The sequence below is a fragment of the Pleurodeles waltl genome, chromosome 9 (genome assembly GCF_031143425.1).
Source record: "Pleurodeles waltl isolate 20211129_DDA chromosome 9, aPleWal1.hap1.20221129, whole genome shotgun sequence".
NCBI classification, from domain to species: Eukaryota; Metazoa; Chordata; class Amphibia; order Caudata; family Salamandridae; genus Pleurodeles; species Pleurodeles waltl.
This window is the reverse complement of record NC_090448.1, coordinates 1081725374-1081742498: the sequence shown is the minus strand read 5'-3', so window position 1 is coordinate 1081742498 and position 17125 is coordinate 1081725374. Positions and strand designations below refer to the sequence as shown.

General features: G+C 44.4%; 1 protein-coding gene across 5 annotated transcripts in view; it reads right to left on the bottom strand.

Moving 5' to 3' along the window:
* MIDEAS (mitotic deacetylase associated SANT domain protein) overlaps window positions 1-17125 on the bottom strand; it is a 588535-nt gene that overhangs the window by 30516 nt on the left and 540894 nt on the right. For all 5 annotated transcript variants that reach the window (XM_069208745.1, XM_069208746.1, XM_069208748.1 and 2 more), the window contains 2 exons: window positions 13102-13190; window positions 2671-2823 (listed from right to left, as the gene is read on the bottom strand). In XM_069208745.1, coding sequence (XP_069064846.1) covers window positions 2671-2823; window positions 13102-13190 — 242 coding nt within the window. The remainder of the gene's footprint in view (window positions 1-2670; window positions 2824-13101; window positions 13191-17125) is intronic.

Sequence of the window (17125 nt, the reverse complement as noted above, 5' to 3'; positions counted from 1 at the left end):
TGCCTGCTTTTAATGTATCTTGGTCAAATGGTCTTTGGTCATACCCACAGACCCTGACAATTTACATCCCTCTGAACCTAATCACAGTAACCAGTAAGCATGACAACGCCTGGAATGATCAGGCTATAATGAAGTTCAACATCCATATTACTTTCCATCGGCTGCTGGAATCCCTAAAAAAATGCTATAAGATGTTCAAAACTATTCACTAAATTTCTGTTTATTTAAATTTTTCATACAGAATAACATTTCTGTTTAGAAGGTAATCTGCACAGAAATACAGCTTTTGCACCCATGGTACTTTGTGCACTGCGTGCCTCCCTCCATCTCCCACCTCCCCTCCTCCCCCAATCTACTCATCCCACTCAACATTGGCTATCAGTTAGCTGGCAGATACTAAGTCGATCCCACCACCCACCCCACACTTTCGAATGTTTCCGTTAGTATCCCTTTGATTTGTGGACTGGCATTTCTGCTATCAAGCAGTAATCCATTCCTCGCAGCCAGTGCGTATGGGAGGGGCCCTTTGCGAATCTCCAGTGTCTGGAAAATGTCTCTCTTTGGGATCCGTTAAACAGTTTCTGCCACTGCAGGCCGTCCTACTCTGGGAATATACGCAATATGGCCATCTGTGGGCTACCTTCAAACGTCATCCTGCGATGTTTAGGATTTTGGCACAATAAGCCTGTATGACGTGGCATTCCCAGAGCACAGGAATAAATGAGCCTCTGGAAGTTTTACATCTGTGGCAAATGGGACTAACCACTCTTCCCATCCTCCATACCCTATCGAAGTTATAACATATCCTGTGAAATTATTCAAAATGAATAAGCCTCAGATGAGCTGGTATCACCAGCATGCTTGTTGCTGTCTTACTTTCAATCCAGTACTCGTTTTCTACTTTCCCCAGATCCAGCTCCCATTTCCACTTTAGTTTTGACAGAGTCAAGGATGTTATTTACCAAAGATTTGTACAGGCATATTATGCCCATCTCCCCTAGACGCTCCATTGTGACCTTTGAAACCAACTGGTTGAATTGTGGGATAGGGCTCAACCATCCCTTCTAGACACACAGGGCCTGTTTCAGTTGTAGATAAAAAAAAATAGAATTGTGATGTGTGTAATTGGTATATTGTCATTCATTTTTCGAAGGATAAAGTGGTTATGTTCCCAAACACCTCCCAATTTAGATGTCCCAATGGCATCCCATGCTCTGAAACCTAGTAATTGTGAGATCTCCCTAAGCCTAAAGCCTATCACAGTAGGGTCCCACCTGTCAGTTTATGATACCACCTCATTCGTTTTAGGGCTATATGCCAGCATTCCAAAGTCTTGTTATTTGGAGAATGGCAACTGGGGTCAGACCACCATACAGCCATGGCCTGTGGCATTCTGTGAGCTTCTTTCGAGTCTCACTGCTGGACATTTCGGTCTCCAAAAACCTAATGACTGGGAGCATTTGTGCTGCTTAGTAGTACAGTCTAATATCTTCTGTGCCAATTCCTCCACTGTAAGGGGACTGGATACATTTCTTGAGTGCCACTTGGACTGTCCCGCCTTCTACATTTAACCAGTCCTGATCTAACAAACCAGCAATTTCAGTTCAACATTTTGACCACTGAAGTACATACGACCTGACATCATCCCAAAAAAGACTACCAATATCTAACATCAATGTCAGAAAGCTGGTTGGATCATTCAGTAAACACTACTTCACCATGAGCAGCACCATGCACCACTACTTCTTTGGTAAACTCCATCATCCTGGGAGAAACTGGCTCTTAACAGGACCACTTAGAACAGTTTCAGAATATGCAGATCTCACAAAGGGTCACACTAAATATAATTACACAGAGATCATCACTTAATCATTGGTAACCATGAACTTGACTCTCTCTCTCTCTCACACACACACACACACACACACACACACTTCCCGTTTGGTACAATATTTACCACAGGATGATGCTCGCGGTTTTGGTGTTCAATTTCAGAGAAGGGTGTAAAGGAGTGGCCACTGCCTTTGGTAAATGCGAAGTGGTCAGGTCGATGTTACCACAGCTAAAATATTAGCAACCGTGTCTCTTACTAATGCTGGAAAAATCTTCAATTTCTATGTAGCAGTTCAGGTACAGTTTCAAGCGGAAATCAACACCCCAATTAAGTCTATAAATCACTATGAGAGATTTTTAATGACTTATGATAAATAGCAATGAGAACCGTCTTAAATAAGTTGTTTAAAATCATGTTGCAACACAGACATTATGGGATAAACACGTGTAAACAATAAAAGTGATTTTCACTTTCTTCAATCCTAAAACCTACTTGGATGAACACGGTTGATATGAACAAACACATGAAACATAGCAAGGTGGTAAAGGCTAGGTGTTTTTCCATTAATTTAAAATGTTAATAAATAAAACAAACATGTCTTCAATACTTGTGTCACTAGGGGCAAGGAACCCCGGTGAAAGTCCTAACATAATATACTAGTAAGCAGCAGTTATTACTATACTTGAAAATGCACCTTCCCAAGCTCATATTTCAACCCACGTCTAGTATGCCAGCATTCTGAACCAAGACTCGAAAACTGTGGCTTAAAGAGCACAGCCCCCAATCATTTCAATATTATGTTTGGATTCAGAATACATAGCTCAAAGGGGAATTACCTTGTTATCGATTTCAGCTTCTTCATATGTTGTCCTCTCACTTACAAACGGTTCAACATCACCAAATATTAGTGCTCCATTCCGGCCAATTTTCACCTGCTTTTTGTAGGTATAGTAAAACTCCACACACTGTGCCACAGTTTTCGTTTTTATCTAGTGTTCAAGAACAAAAGAACAAAGTAACTATACTTCATGCTCTGCGAGGTCGCAGAAGCCGAATACCATGAATCAAAACCTCCGTTTTCTGTTGTTTTAAGTTAAATTGCTAGTTCTATGAAACCACTCAGGGTCTCAGTCTGACCAGACAACAGATCACACCTATAGAGCACTTCATCCAAGTCCTATGGATCACACTCATCATACAAGTGCCTCTTCTCTCCGACCGTAGGTTAATCCTAGCAGACACACAATTCTAGCAGACACACAAGACCCAAGGATCAAAGGAACTGGTTACTTATCTGTAATAATAGTTTTGCAGTAAGGAACTCTTTTCCATTCAGATAGCTTGCCTTACTCCACCACCTAGTGCTTGAGTTTGGAAATCTTGACTTGGTACACTTTTTTTCCTTGTCTTTTCGGACACTGACCATAGGATAGGTGGAGACTATGACAGTGAGAGCAAGTCCACAATGCTCCAACTGCTTCGCCTCCAGCTTCAGATTCCTTATTGTAGCCTATGTCTGAGTTGGTGTCCGTTTCATTAATTCTCCCCCATGCTTTGCACAGGTCCTGCCATCTAGTGTTGGGCTCTGAGTGTTACAAGTTGTTTTTCTTCAAAAAAAGTATTTTCGAGTGACGGGATCGAGTGACTCCTCCTTTTCGGCTCCATTGCGCATCGGCATCGACTCCATCTTAGATTGTTTTCCCGCAGAGGGGAAGGTAGGAGTGATAGAGTGTAAAGAAATAGATGTCCATGCAATGGAATAGAGGTGTATATACATATGCACACATTTTAAATGTAACTTAAACGTCTACAGGCTTCCAGGGAGGACACATGTGAATCTGCAGCGGAACATGCCACGAACAGATGTACACTGGGTATGTGACATTTTCCGTTTGATGGCATGTGTAGCTGCAGTTACACATGCTTTGCATAGACTACAAAGCAGTAAACCTCCCTTAAGTGGTGGTCAGCCTGTAGGAGTTGAAGTTGTTTGAAATAGTGTTCTTAGTACAGCCTGTCCTACTGTGGCCTGTTGTGTTGCTAACACATCTGTGAGGAAATGCCTCCTTGGCTTGGTTACCCTCTAACTTTTTGCCTTTGCTGATGCTAAGTTATCATTTGAAAGTGTGCTGGGACCCTGCTAACCAGGCCCCAGCACCAGTGTTCTTTCCCCAAACTGCACCTTTGTCTCCACAATTGGCACAACCCTGGCACTCAGGTAAGTCCCTTGTAACTGGTACCCCTGGTACCAAGGGCCCTGATGCCATGGAAGGTGTCTAAGGGCTGCAGCATGTCTTATGCCACCCTAGGGACCCCTCACTCAGCACATGCACACTGCCTCACAGCTTATGTGTGCTGGTGGGGAGAAAATGACTAAGTCAACATGGCACTCCCCTTACAGTGCCATGCCAACCACACACTGCCTGTGGCATAGGTAAGTCACCCCTCTAGCAGGCCTTACAGCCCTAAGGCAGGGTGCACTATACCACAGGTGAGGGCATATGTGCATGAGCACTATGCCCCTACAGTGTCTAAGCAAAACCTTAGACATTGTAAATACAGGGTAGCCATAAGAGTATATGGTCTGGGAGTTTGTCAAACACCAACTCCACAGTTCCATAAAGGCTACACTGAAAACTGGGAAGTTTGGTATCAAACTTCTCAGCACAATAGATGCACACTGATGCCAGTGTGCAATTTATTGTAAAATACACCCAGAGGGCATCTTAGAGATGACCCCTGAAAACATACCCGACTTCTAGTGTAGGCTGACCAGTTCCTGCCAGCCTGCCACACACCAGACCTGTTGCTGGCCACATGGGGAGAGTGCCTTTGTCACTGTGGCCAGGAACAACAGCGCCCCAGGGCATCCCAGCTAGTGGAGATGCCCGTCCCTCCAGCCACTGCCCCCACTTTTGGCAGCAAGGCTGGAGGAGATAATGAGAAAAACAAGGAGGAGTCACCCACCAGTCAGGTCAGCCCCTAAGGTGTCCTGAGCTGAGGTGACCCCTGCCTTGAGAAATCCTCCATCTTGAGTTTGGAGGATTCCCCCAATAGGATTAGGGATGTGCCCCCCTCCCCACAGGGAGGAGGCACAAAGAGGGTGTAGCCACCCTCAAGGACAGTAGCCATTGGCTACTGCCCTCCCAGACCTAAACACACCCCTAAATTCAGTATTTAGGGGCTCCCCAGATCCCAGGAAATCAGATTCCTGCAACCTGAAGAAAGAAGGACTGCTGACCTACAAGCCTGCAGAGAAGGAGGAAGACGACAACTGATTTGGCCCCAGCCCTACCGGCCTGTCTCCAACTTCGAAAACCTGCTCCAGCGACGCATTCGACAGGGAACAGCGACCTCTGAAGCCTCAGAGGACTGCCCTGATCCCCAGGACCAAGAAACTCCTGTGAGCAGCGGCTCTGCTCAACACCCTGCAACAAACTTGCAACTTTTCAACAACTTTAAAGACTTCACGTTTCCTGCCGGAAGCGTGAGACTTCACACTCTGCACCAGACGCCCCCGGCTCGACCTGCAGAAAACCAACACCTCAGGGAGGACTCCCCGGCGACTGCGAACCCGTGAGTAGCCAGAGACGACCCCCGTGAACCCCCACAGCAACGCCTGCAGAGAGAATCCAGAGGCTTCCCCTGACCGCAACTGCCTGTAACAAGGGACCCGACGCCTGGAACCAACACTGCCCAAAGGAACCGAACTCCAGTGCAGGAGCGATCCCCAGGCGATCCTCTGCCTAGCCCAGGTGGTGGCTGCCCCAAGGAGCCCCCCCTCCCTGTACCTGCCTGCATCGTTGAAGTGACCCCCGGGTCCCTCCATTGTTTTCAATCTAAAACCCGATGCCTGTTTGCACACTGCACCCGGCTGCCCCTGTGCCGCTGAGGGTGTACTTTCTGTGCCTTATTGTGTCCCCCCCGGTGCTCTACAAAACCCCCCTGGTCTGCCCCCGAGGACGCAAGTACTTACCTGCTGGCAGACTGGAACCGGAGCACCCCTGTTCCCCATAGGCGCCTAAGTGTTTTAGGCACCTCTTTGACCTCTGCACCTGACCGGCCCTGAGCTGCTGGTGTGGTGACTTCGGGGTTGCCTTGAACCCCCAACGGTGGGCTGCCTATGCCCCAGAACTGAGACTTGTAAGTGTTTTACTTACCTTCAAAACTAACCTTTACTTACCTCCCCCAGGATCTGTTGATTTTTGCACTGTCTCCACTTTGAAAACAGCTTATTGCCATTTTTACAAAGACTGTATGTGTTCATTCATAGTTCCTTAAGTATCTAAGTGAAGTACCTTACATTTATAGTATTAACTGTAAATCTTGAACCTGAGGTTCTTAAAATAAATTAAGAAAATATATTTTTCAATATAAAAACCTATTGGCCTGGAATATGTCTGATTGTGTGTTCCTCATTTATTGCCTGTGTGTGTACAACAAATGCGTAACACTACCCTCTGATAAGCCTACTGCTTGACCACACTACCACAAAATAGAGCATTCAAATTATCTACTGTTTCCACTATCTTACCTCTAAGGGGAACCCTTGGACTCTGTGCACACTATTTCTTACTTTGAAATAGTATATACAGAGCCAACTTCCTACAAAATCTACACAGTTATGCTTGGTAAATGTATGAGGTGTGGACCAAGTGGCTGCTTTACAGATTTCTGTCATTGGTATATTTCCTAGAAATGCCATTGTTGCTCCTTTTTTCCTAGTGGAATGTGCTTTTGGTGTAATTAACAGTTGTCTATTAGGTAGCAAGTTTGGATACATTTCACTATCCACCTGGCTATGTCTTGTTTTGATCTAGGATTCCCAGTATGGGGTTTTTGGAATGTGACGAACAATTGTTTAGTTTTTCAAAATGATTTTGTTCTGTCGATGTAATACATTAAAGCTCTTTTAATATCCAATGTATGTAGTGCTCTTTCTGCCACTGAGTCTGGCTGTGGGAAGAAGACTGGAAGTTCCACTGTTTGATTTAAATGAAACAGTGAGATGACTTTAGGTAGAAATTTTGGGTTTGTGCGAAGTACAACCTTATGTTTGTGCACTTGTATAAAGGGTTCTTCAACAGTGAATGCTTGTATTTCACTAACTCTTCGTAATGAAGTGATTGCGACTAGAAATGCTACTTTCCAAGTTAGGAATTGAATCTGACAGGACTGCATGGGTTCAAAAGGTCGACCTATGAGTTGTGTGAGTACAATTTTAAGATTCCATGAGGGTACTGGTGGCGTTCTTGGAGGTATGATTAGTTTTAGACCCTCCATGAAAGCTTTGAGGACAGGCACTCTAAATAGAGATTTGGTTTGTTTATTTTGCAAATGAGCAGAAATTGCTGTGAGATGCATCTTAATGGATGAAAAAGCTAAATTAGCTTTTTTTGATGGAGTAAATGACCTACAGTGTCTTGTATGGTTGCGTTTAGGGGCATTATGTGTTTTTGTTGACAGTAGAAAACAAATCTTTTCCACTTGTTTGCATAACACTGCCTGGTGGTAGGTTTTCTTGCTTGTTTAATCACTTCCATACATTCTGGTGGAAGATTTAGATATCCAAACTCTAAGATTTCAGGAGCCAGATTGAGCATTGCTGGATTGGGGTGTCTGATCATTTGTTTGTTTTGTGTCAACAGGTCTGGTCTGTTTGGGAGTTTGATGTGTGGCACTACTGACAGGTCTAGCAATGTGGTGTACCATGGTTGAAATGCCCACTTTGGTGCTATAAGTATGAGTTTGAGTTTGTTTTCACACAGTTTGTTGACCAGAAATGGAATAAGCGGGAGAGGGGGAAAAGCATAAGCAAATATCCCTGACCAGTTGATCCATAGAGCATTGCCTTTGGATTGAGGGTGTGGGTACCTGGACGCGAAGTTTCAGCATTTTGCGCTGTGGTTGGTGGCGAACAGGTCTATGTCTGGTGTCCCCCGCTGACGAAAGTATTTGTGAAGTACTTGGGGGTGAATTTCCCACTCGTGGGTTTGTTGGTGATCTCGACTGAGGTCGTCTGCTAATTGATTGTGACTTCCTGGAATGTATTGAGCTACCAGGTGTATGTTGTTGTGAATTGCCCAATGCCAAATCTTTTGTGCTAGAAGGCAAAGTTGTGATGAGTGGGTTCCTCCCTGCTGGTTTAGGTAGTACACTGTTGTCATATTGTCTGTTCTGACAAGAATGTGTTCGTGAGCAAGAAGCGGTTGAAAGGCTCTTAGTGCTAGGGACACTGCTAGCAGTTCTAAGTGATTTATGTGAAATTGTTTGTTTGTTGTCCCTGAATATTGTGATTGTTGAGGTGTGCCCCCCATCCAATCATTGATGCATGTGTTGTAAGAATGGCGTCAGGCACTGGGTCTGTAATGGCCGCCCTTTGTTTAAATTTGTGGGATTCCACCACTGAAGCGAAATGTGCATTTGGCGGTCTATCAACACTATATCTTGGAGATGACCATGTGCCTGCGACCACTGTTTTGCTAGGCACTGTTGTAAGGGCCGCATGTGTAATCTTGCGTTTGGGACATCATACCCAACAGTTTCATGACATATCGGACAGTGTAGTGTTGGTTTGGCTGGATTTTTGGCAATATGGTGTGGAACGATTGCACTCTTTGTGGACTTGGGCTTACAAGTGCTTTTTGGGAGTTTAATGTGGCCCCTAAGTACTGCTGAATTTGTGCTGGTTGTAGATGTGACTTTTGGTAATTTATTGAGAACCCTAGTGCGTGTAGGGTGTTTATTACATAACGTGTGTGATGTTGGCACTGTTTTTGAGTGTTGGCTTTTATTAGCCAATCGTCGAGATATGGGAGACATGTATATGTTGTCTCCTTATGTATGCTGCGACTACGGTAAGGCATTTTGTAAATACTCTGGGGGCTGTTGTTATCCCAAAAAGGTAACACTTTGAACTGGTAGTGTTTTCCCTGTATTACAAATCTAAGATATTTTCTGTGAGCTGGATGGATGGGTATGTGAAAATACGCATCTTTTAGATCGAGTGTTGCCATAAAATCTTCTTGTTGTAGCAGTGGGACTACATCTTGTAGTGTTACCATGTGAAAGTGTTCTGATCGGATGTAGAGGTTGAGAGTCCTGAGATCTAATATTGGTCTTAATGTTTTGTCCTTTTTGGGAATAAGGAAGTACAGGGAGTAAACCCCTGTCCCTTTTTGATGATGCGGCACACGTTCTCTGGCTTGTTTTAGTAATAGTGCCTGTACTTCTGTTTGTAACATTGAAATGTGCTGAGATGGAAGTTTGTGCGCTTTTGGGGGAATGTCTGGAGGAATTTGTGTGAACTCTATGCAGTAACCATGTTGGATAATGGATAGTACCCAGTTGTCTGTTGTGATGAAACTTTTGCAGTCTTCCTCCCACAGGGGAAGTGTGGTGAGGGAAGGTGGTGGTAAAGTCACTGTTATTAGTGGGTTGTTTGGAGGATTGGTATTTTCCTCTTGATCTGGGGAATTGTCCTCAGTAGGATCCCCGAAACCCCCCTCTCTGGTATTGTGTCTGTTAAGAGGTCTTGGCTTGCGAGGTAGATGGCTCGGATGGTTGGGGTCTGAAGCCTCCCCTATATTGAGGCTTTCGAAATGAGCCTCTGTATTGGGATGAATAAAGCGCACCGCACCCATCGCTTTGGCAGTGTCGGCGTCTTTTTTCATTTTGTCTATGGCTGTGTCAACCTGTGTGCCGAATAATTGTTGTTGATTAAAAGGTATGTTGAGGACAGCCTGCTGGATTTCAGGTTTAAATCCTGATGACCTGAGCCATGCATGTCGCCTAATGGTGACAGCCGTATTAATAGTTCTTGCGGCTGTATCTGCGGAGTCTAGCGCCGATCTTATTTGTTTGTTATTACCTGTCCCTCCTCTACTACCTGCTGGGCTCTCTTCTGTTGGTCCTTGGGGAGATACTGAATAATGTCCTTCATCTCATTCCCAGTGAGCCCTGTCGTACCTGGCTAATAGGGCCTGCGAATTAGCTATACGCCACAGTTTGGCTGCCCGTGACGCCACCCTTTTCCCTGCAGCATCGAATTTCATGCTTTCTTTATCTGGAGGGGGTGAATCTCCAGAGGACTGTGAGTTAGCACTTTTCCTTGCTGCGCTGACCACTACGGAATCTGGGGGCAGCTGTTGTGTGATAAAAATGGGGTCTGAGGGTGGTGGCTTATATTTTTTCTCTACCCTTGGAGTTATAGCACTTCCATTAACTGGTTCCTGGAATATTTGCTGCGCATGTTTTAGCATACCGGGAAGCATGGGTAGACTTTGGTATGTGGTCAATGTGTTGAACAAGAAGTTGTCCTCCAGAGGTTCGGTGTGCATGGTCACGTTGTGAAATGCCGCTGGCCTAGCTAGAACTGGTGTATATGAGGTGCTATCCTCAGGTGGTGATGGCTTTGAATGGATAGCACTCTGGACTATTGTCTGAAACTGGGTCATCATAGAGATCCCATGGGTCTGTGTCATGTTGTGACTGCATAGTGTGTGATGGAGACTGTGCAGTGGGTGTAGCAGGAGGGGAGACAGTTAGTTGAGGAGAATGAGGAGGAGACTGTTGAGGAGAAAACTGGGGAGGCAGAGATTTCTCTCTTGTTTTTGGCACTTTAGCCGTTGGCTGGTCAGTGTCCAAATGTCCATGGAAGGCCAAATTCCTTTTTGTTCTCAGAGGAGGTGCTGTGAGGATCTTGCAAGTGTCTTTGTGGATTTGTATCCTGGCCTGTTTTTCATCGAAATCCTCCATTTGTGCCAATTCCTCATCAAATGTAAGGCTTTATTTTAATTGTTTTGAAAGTCCATGCTCCTCTGTGTGGGTATGCTTTTTCGGCTTCGAAGCTGTTTTTTTGGCACCGATGGACCTGGAGTACTTGTTGGCCTCGGTTCCGAAAGTGACTTTCGGAGTTTCGACTCGAAGGGTCAGTGCCTTATAAATTCGGAGCCTGTGCCCCGGCTTGAGTCCGAAGGCTTTGTTGTTGGCGTGGCCTTTTTCGGTGCCGAAGATGTTGCTTGGTTACCGGTAGCTTTTTTACGGGTGGAGCCATGGCCTTCCGGCAGTGGCGTCCCGAGGCCTTGTATTTGGGGCTTAGTTTGGGTCGGGGCCAACGTACTCACGTGCTGGCCCGCTGTTATTGGTCGGTCGATGTCGGACTCTTGTTCAGAATCGGACCCCCTGAAAGGAGATGGCGGTGTGGATCATCTCCTCCTCTTCTGCGTCGATGCGTTCGGTGCTTCTTGGCGCCATCTCTAATCTCGCACTCTTCGGTCTCTTAAGGACAATTTTCAAGCGGAAGGATCTAAAGGCTACGCAGGTATCCCCTCGATGATCCGGAGATAAACACAGGTTACAAACCAGATGTTGATCTGTGTAGGGATACTTGGCGTAGCACTGAGGGCAGAATCTAAACGGGGTCCGGTCCATGAGGCTTTGACGATACTTTTGGTCGGTCCGGCCAGGCCCAACTTGGGCGCGGGTGCCCCAAAGGGCAATTAAAGATCTGTGTCCGCCGATACCGAGGCGTCGATGATGGATGACACGTGATCGAATACAATAGCGACAAATTTAGAGGGTTTGTAAGATTTTTCGGACTCGAACAAGACTTCTTTGAAGAAAAACAACTTGTAACACTCCGAGCACAACACTAGATGGCAGGACCTGTGCAATGCATGTGTATCTGCAGCTACACATGCCATCGAACATATATGTATATATACATATGTAGTGGTTTCTTCCCAGTGAAGTATGGGCTGTTCTGAATACATACAACAGCACTGATTGTTCGACTCGTGCTTCCTTCCTTGTTTGAATATCTGCACAACGTGTGGAGGACAATACTGCCGCAATGCAAATGCCCTTTAATGCGATGTTGCCCACATGTGCTAGTTTTGACCCTTTCTTCCCCGTTAAATGTTCTCTAGGTTTACATTGAGGAGCTTTACCTATATTCGAATAATACAACTGGATTATTTGCACTATACACAGGGCAACAGAAGCCTTTGATATCATGTGTCTTTAAGATTATGGACATGGTGCATGTGCCACAAATAACCACTTTACCTTCCTAAAGCCCTTTGTGGCTCATATCTTATATATGATGGAACTCTTGACATCTAGTGGGTTTTGGAAAAACACATGCAGTCGGATAGTTTGATTAAAACTATAATGAAAGCTAAATAATCTACGATTAGTTCTCATCACTACCCTATCTTTATGTATGTACAAGTATGGCTCCTGTATTTTATGTGCTTGTAGCTTACTGTGGTAGAAATACTCACACCCTGAAACATCAGCCAATATCCTCCAACCACTTTTTACATTGATGTGGGGGGGAAATAAAATACCAGATGACTGGAACCAAGGTATCATCATCAAGATTCCAAAGAGGGGAGCATTAACCAACTGCACCAACTGGTGTGGAATCACCCTTCTGTCAATCCAGAGCAAGATCCTGGTGAAAACCATTATACACAACATTTCTGATGCAGCGGACTAGCAGTTAAGTAGAGAACAGGCTGGGTTCCGCAAGGGCAGAGGGTATGTTGGTCATATCCTTCCTCTATGCAACGTCATACAGCACTGCAGAGAGTGGGAGAGACAACTATAAATGAACTTCACTGATTTTGAGAAGGCTTTTGACAGTATCCATAGTGACAGCTTATACTAAGAGTCTATGGCATACCACAGCAGATGGTTATCCTAATCAAGAGCTTCTACGATAATTTAACCTGCCAGATAAGAGATAGTGAGTACAAGCTTTGTAGTCAAGACCGTTGTGAGACAGGGATGCTTGATGTAAGCGTTTCTCTTCAACCTAGTCATCAATAGGGAGAGTCAAAAGTAGGTAATACACCGCATGATGCAGTAAGTCCACAAAAAACTGGAGACCAGAAGCATCAGATGGCTCTTGTTCTCTACACTGGAGGACCTTGACTATGTAGATGACCTAGACTTGCTCTCTCTCAAACACACACACACACAAGCATATCCATCTCCACTGGACCCCAGAAGGCAAACAGAAAAGAGGCAGGCCAAAGAACACTTGGAGGTGAACTGTGCAAACAGAAGACCCTGAACCACAGCTTGGGCACCATACGGAAACTTGCCCTTTTGATCCTTTGTTGCTGCCCTACATACCAGTCAACATAACTGGCAGTAAGTTAGTTGACTAACCCCCATGTGTCCTGGTAATTATCTAAAAAGAACAGAAACAAGTGTGGAACAATTCAGAAAAAGAAGTAATCTTTTCAGTAACTTACTAGTTTCTGCACCAGTAGGAAGTCTTTTTTGTAGATTGCAATACCTTTGTTGAAAAGCTTCTTCTCTGTGGTGGTCCACCTGTCTGACCCTGGAAAAAGGCAACACAAGCTAGAACTGAATCCTAGAAGTCACAATGTAAAATTGGGTAAATTGGAAATACCAAACATACCTTCCCAGACAGTTTAGAATGTAAATATATTACTTCATCCTGATCACTATGAATTAGATCCCGGAGTCTATTAAATGTGATTAATCAAATGCAAGAGGCAAGGTAAAGACCAGTCATTGTGTGCGGGGGGTACCTCGTCCCTCAGCATACATTCAATAAACACAGATCGAGAAATTTACTGCATCGAATACAAATCTCTCTTAATAAAAGGGGAATCAACTAGTATGTTCGAATGACAAATCTTTGTACTATGCAGGTGTTACTATGATTACCAGTTGCCCTCTCCGCTTGTGCAATTTGTGTTAACCCAAGACTCCTGAGCACTCCATAACCAATGGGGTGAATGTTGTCAGGGGTATCCCTAGACACTATTGCAGCTGTTACTGGGGATGTGAAAAGCCTTTTCTCCTTGTGGGACTCTGTGTGCTCATCCAGAGGTGTAGCCAGGTTAATGATCAGTTCCCTCCTCTATGGTCACTCAAAACCAGTTCTAGAGGTAGCTTTTCTCGCATTGGGTTTGGTGTTTACCTGACTAGGGGGACAAAGTACTGCTTCCTCCAGGTCTCCTTTTACATTTACTATTGAATTGGCAAATCCCATTTCAGGTTAATAGAATCCGAGGGCAATCAGAGGAGTGGCGGCGCAAGAGTTCCCTATAGCGATAGGGTTCATTGTTTTTTGATTAAATTGTAATATGTTTTCATATAAATATTAAATGGGATATATTTAAATGGGTACTACGGGTTGGAAGTTGCATCTTATCCACAAATCACAATTTTATTAATGATTTTATGTGCACTGTTTTTTGGGATTGTATTTCGACTTTTTGTTTGAGTATTTTTATTGCTGATTTTATATCAGCAATGTAGTCTCTGTGTGGATTCACTACTTTCTGCATTACATAAATGAAGTTTGTGGGTTCACCCTAACTTGCCTTCTTGTAGTGGGAAGAAAAACACCTCCCCTCAAGCAGGTCATTGTCTGGGAGCAGTTGTCGTACCTCCTTCCCACCTAACTGAAATGAACCTCCAGCAACTCTGGACAGGATAAAGGCAACTTTAAAAAAAATACATTTCCCATATATTTAATGAAAATTTGACTTTGCCATTAGACTGGACTTTATTATACACAAAAATAAGTCTCTGAAAGGAGTAACTGGTGCAGGCCAAAACTTATATATTAAGGTGTATAATCTATACTTTGGCTTTTCCTATGTGTCAGCTGCAGTCTGACTAAACACTCATTGTGAACCTAGTCACTGGGAAACATTTCTAATATCACACATGTTCCACTCTTAAATATTATGCACTCTACTTCATGAGCAGCAATGTTTGATTAGGGGTGGCTCATTTAATATTTACAATCAGGTTTTCTTACCGCTCAAGTGTGATTTTTGACAGATCTGGGCAGCAGGGTTAAAGCTGAGGCTATCAATCACACAGGGTAGGCCTGATGCCATGTTTTTCTTGTCAAACTAGTGGACGTTTAAGCCAGTTTAAACATGTTTTAACAGTCGGAGTATATACACTGGGCACTGGACAACAGTGTCCGAGATCAACATTACCAGTAGGCAAGTCCCAAACAAAATGGAAAACAGAGAGATACCACAAAAAAAAAAGTTACTTTGCAACGCCTGGTCAATATGGAATTATGTGAATGAAAAAGGTGTTCATGAAGTTAAGTTCAGACTCAAACAGGTGGATTCAGGTCATAAACAAAATAACTGCTGCTCACCCACCCTGTAGGTCAAAGTCATACAGAAGTAACAAGGCTCTTTTGTGGAAGCCACTGGTTCAAAGTGGGCTTTACTGAAAGAATTTAAATATAACAATGGAAGGTGTCACTTGAGAGTAAGATACGATACCTTACCTACTGCAATGCATACTACTACATTTGAAAGTCTCCTCTGTTCCAGGCATTTAAAACCTCAAACACTTTCTGCACCTCATTCAGACCTACACGTCTAGCCACTCTCTCACGCGTAATCCCACCAAAACATAATTACTGCTAGTTGCAAGAACAACAAGCAAAAACCTGTCCAAACCCGGTTCAACAAATTGAACCTGGATGCAATCGACCCTCAACTTTACCCAGTGGCAAATGACTTGGATTCACCTTCGACACCGATCTCGCCCTCAAGGAAGCCATCGCCAGCAGATTCAAGATGGACTGCTAACAGCTTTCTTGACTTAAGGAAATGAAACCATGCCCCCATAAAGTGACTTCAGAACTGCTGTTCAAGTCCTAATACTGTTGCATATAGACGGTGGCCATGCCTATGCCACAAACTCCCAGAATCCACACTTGCCACCCTAATTGCATCTGATATGTTGCATCACGCCACACTACAGGACTGAAGAAAAAGGATATATACCTTGATGGAACACCACTAGCTCCCCTTGCTGACCCGTACCATCTTCAAAACCTTATTCATTACCTTCAAAGCCAACACAATTGGTATCCCTTCCTACCTGGCTGATAAGCTCACCATCTATGGAAGTTCTTGGCACAGACGCAGCCAGGACACCATTAGAGTAGGGAAAATAAAAATTAAAAACACCTAGGCAACAGGCCTTCTTCATTGATGCATCCATCTTAAACTGAAACCCTGTATCCATCCAAATTACTCAAATGAGGAAAGAGCTGAGGGCACATCTCTTTAAAAAACACTATTTCATGATGCAGTAAGAGCACAAACTACAAACAGATGCTGTGCATTTCTTTGACCATGTAGTATGGTCAACTGTCTTTCGACTAACACTGGTGTAGACTTTTCAGCCTCAGGGTGGTCTTCCTCCAAACGTAAAACTTTTTGCCTTACTTCTCCATATATTATTTTTTTGCTGCTATCGTTTTGTTGGCCTTAGGATGCTGTGCAATTTACCACTGCTAACCAGTGCTTAAGTGCGTGTGCTCTCTCCTGTAAACATTGTAAAATTGGCTTACACCCAATCTGCACAATTAATTTACTTTTCTATCACAAGGAAAGTGGTACTACATGTACTTAGGGCCTGTAAATTGAATGTTTCTAGTGGGTCTGGCCATTTCAAACTTGAATGTGGGTAGAGGGGCCAGAGCTGTCACCTACCACATTTGCATATCGAAAAGAATCAGCCTGAACAGACTCACTAAGAGTTTGACACCAGTCTTTTGTGCTTGGAGGAAGGAAATTCCAAACACCTCTGGAGGTTGAAACATCCAGAACCATCTACTTCAAGGTGGACACCAGGCATACTTATTAGACCCTCAGACACAACTCTTTAGTACACCTATGGCTCTGTGGAAGACTCAGAAGGACTGCTGTGCTGTTCTGCAAGGACTGCTACTCTGCTGACCCGCTGCCTGAGTGAAAGGACTGGACCTGAATCCTGAACCCAGGATCACCAGAGTGACTTCAAGGGCTATTTAGCTGGCCTCCTGGTCAGATAGAACAGGCTTCAACCACCTTGAACCTAACACCTGGACTCTGCCTGCTGTGAGTCTTGCTTTCCCAAGTGGTGCCACTCCAGTCCTTGACCCTTGAAAGTGGGCCTGAAAGTGCTCTGCCATCGCAGCTGCAGTCTCTTGGGCAGAACTGACGTAGCGCAAAGCATCTCCTCACACCACAACATGCGAACCCCAGCAGCATGACACATCCATGACGTAGGACCTCGGATTGCACCCCACAGCTTCTCTGAACTGCTGCTGCACAATGCAATAAATCACTTTGAATTGTAAGTCCTTGTCATCTGCATCCTTGACAAATATCTTGCATCACAAGCCCTGTCGACGTTCTCCTCTGAATCGCTGGTGTGCACTGCATATCCCACCTACAGACCCTCTGAACCACTGCTGAGTGACATATCCTTGATGCA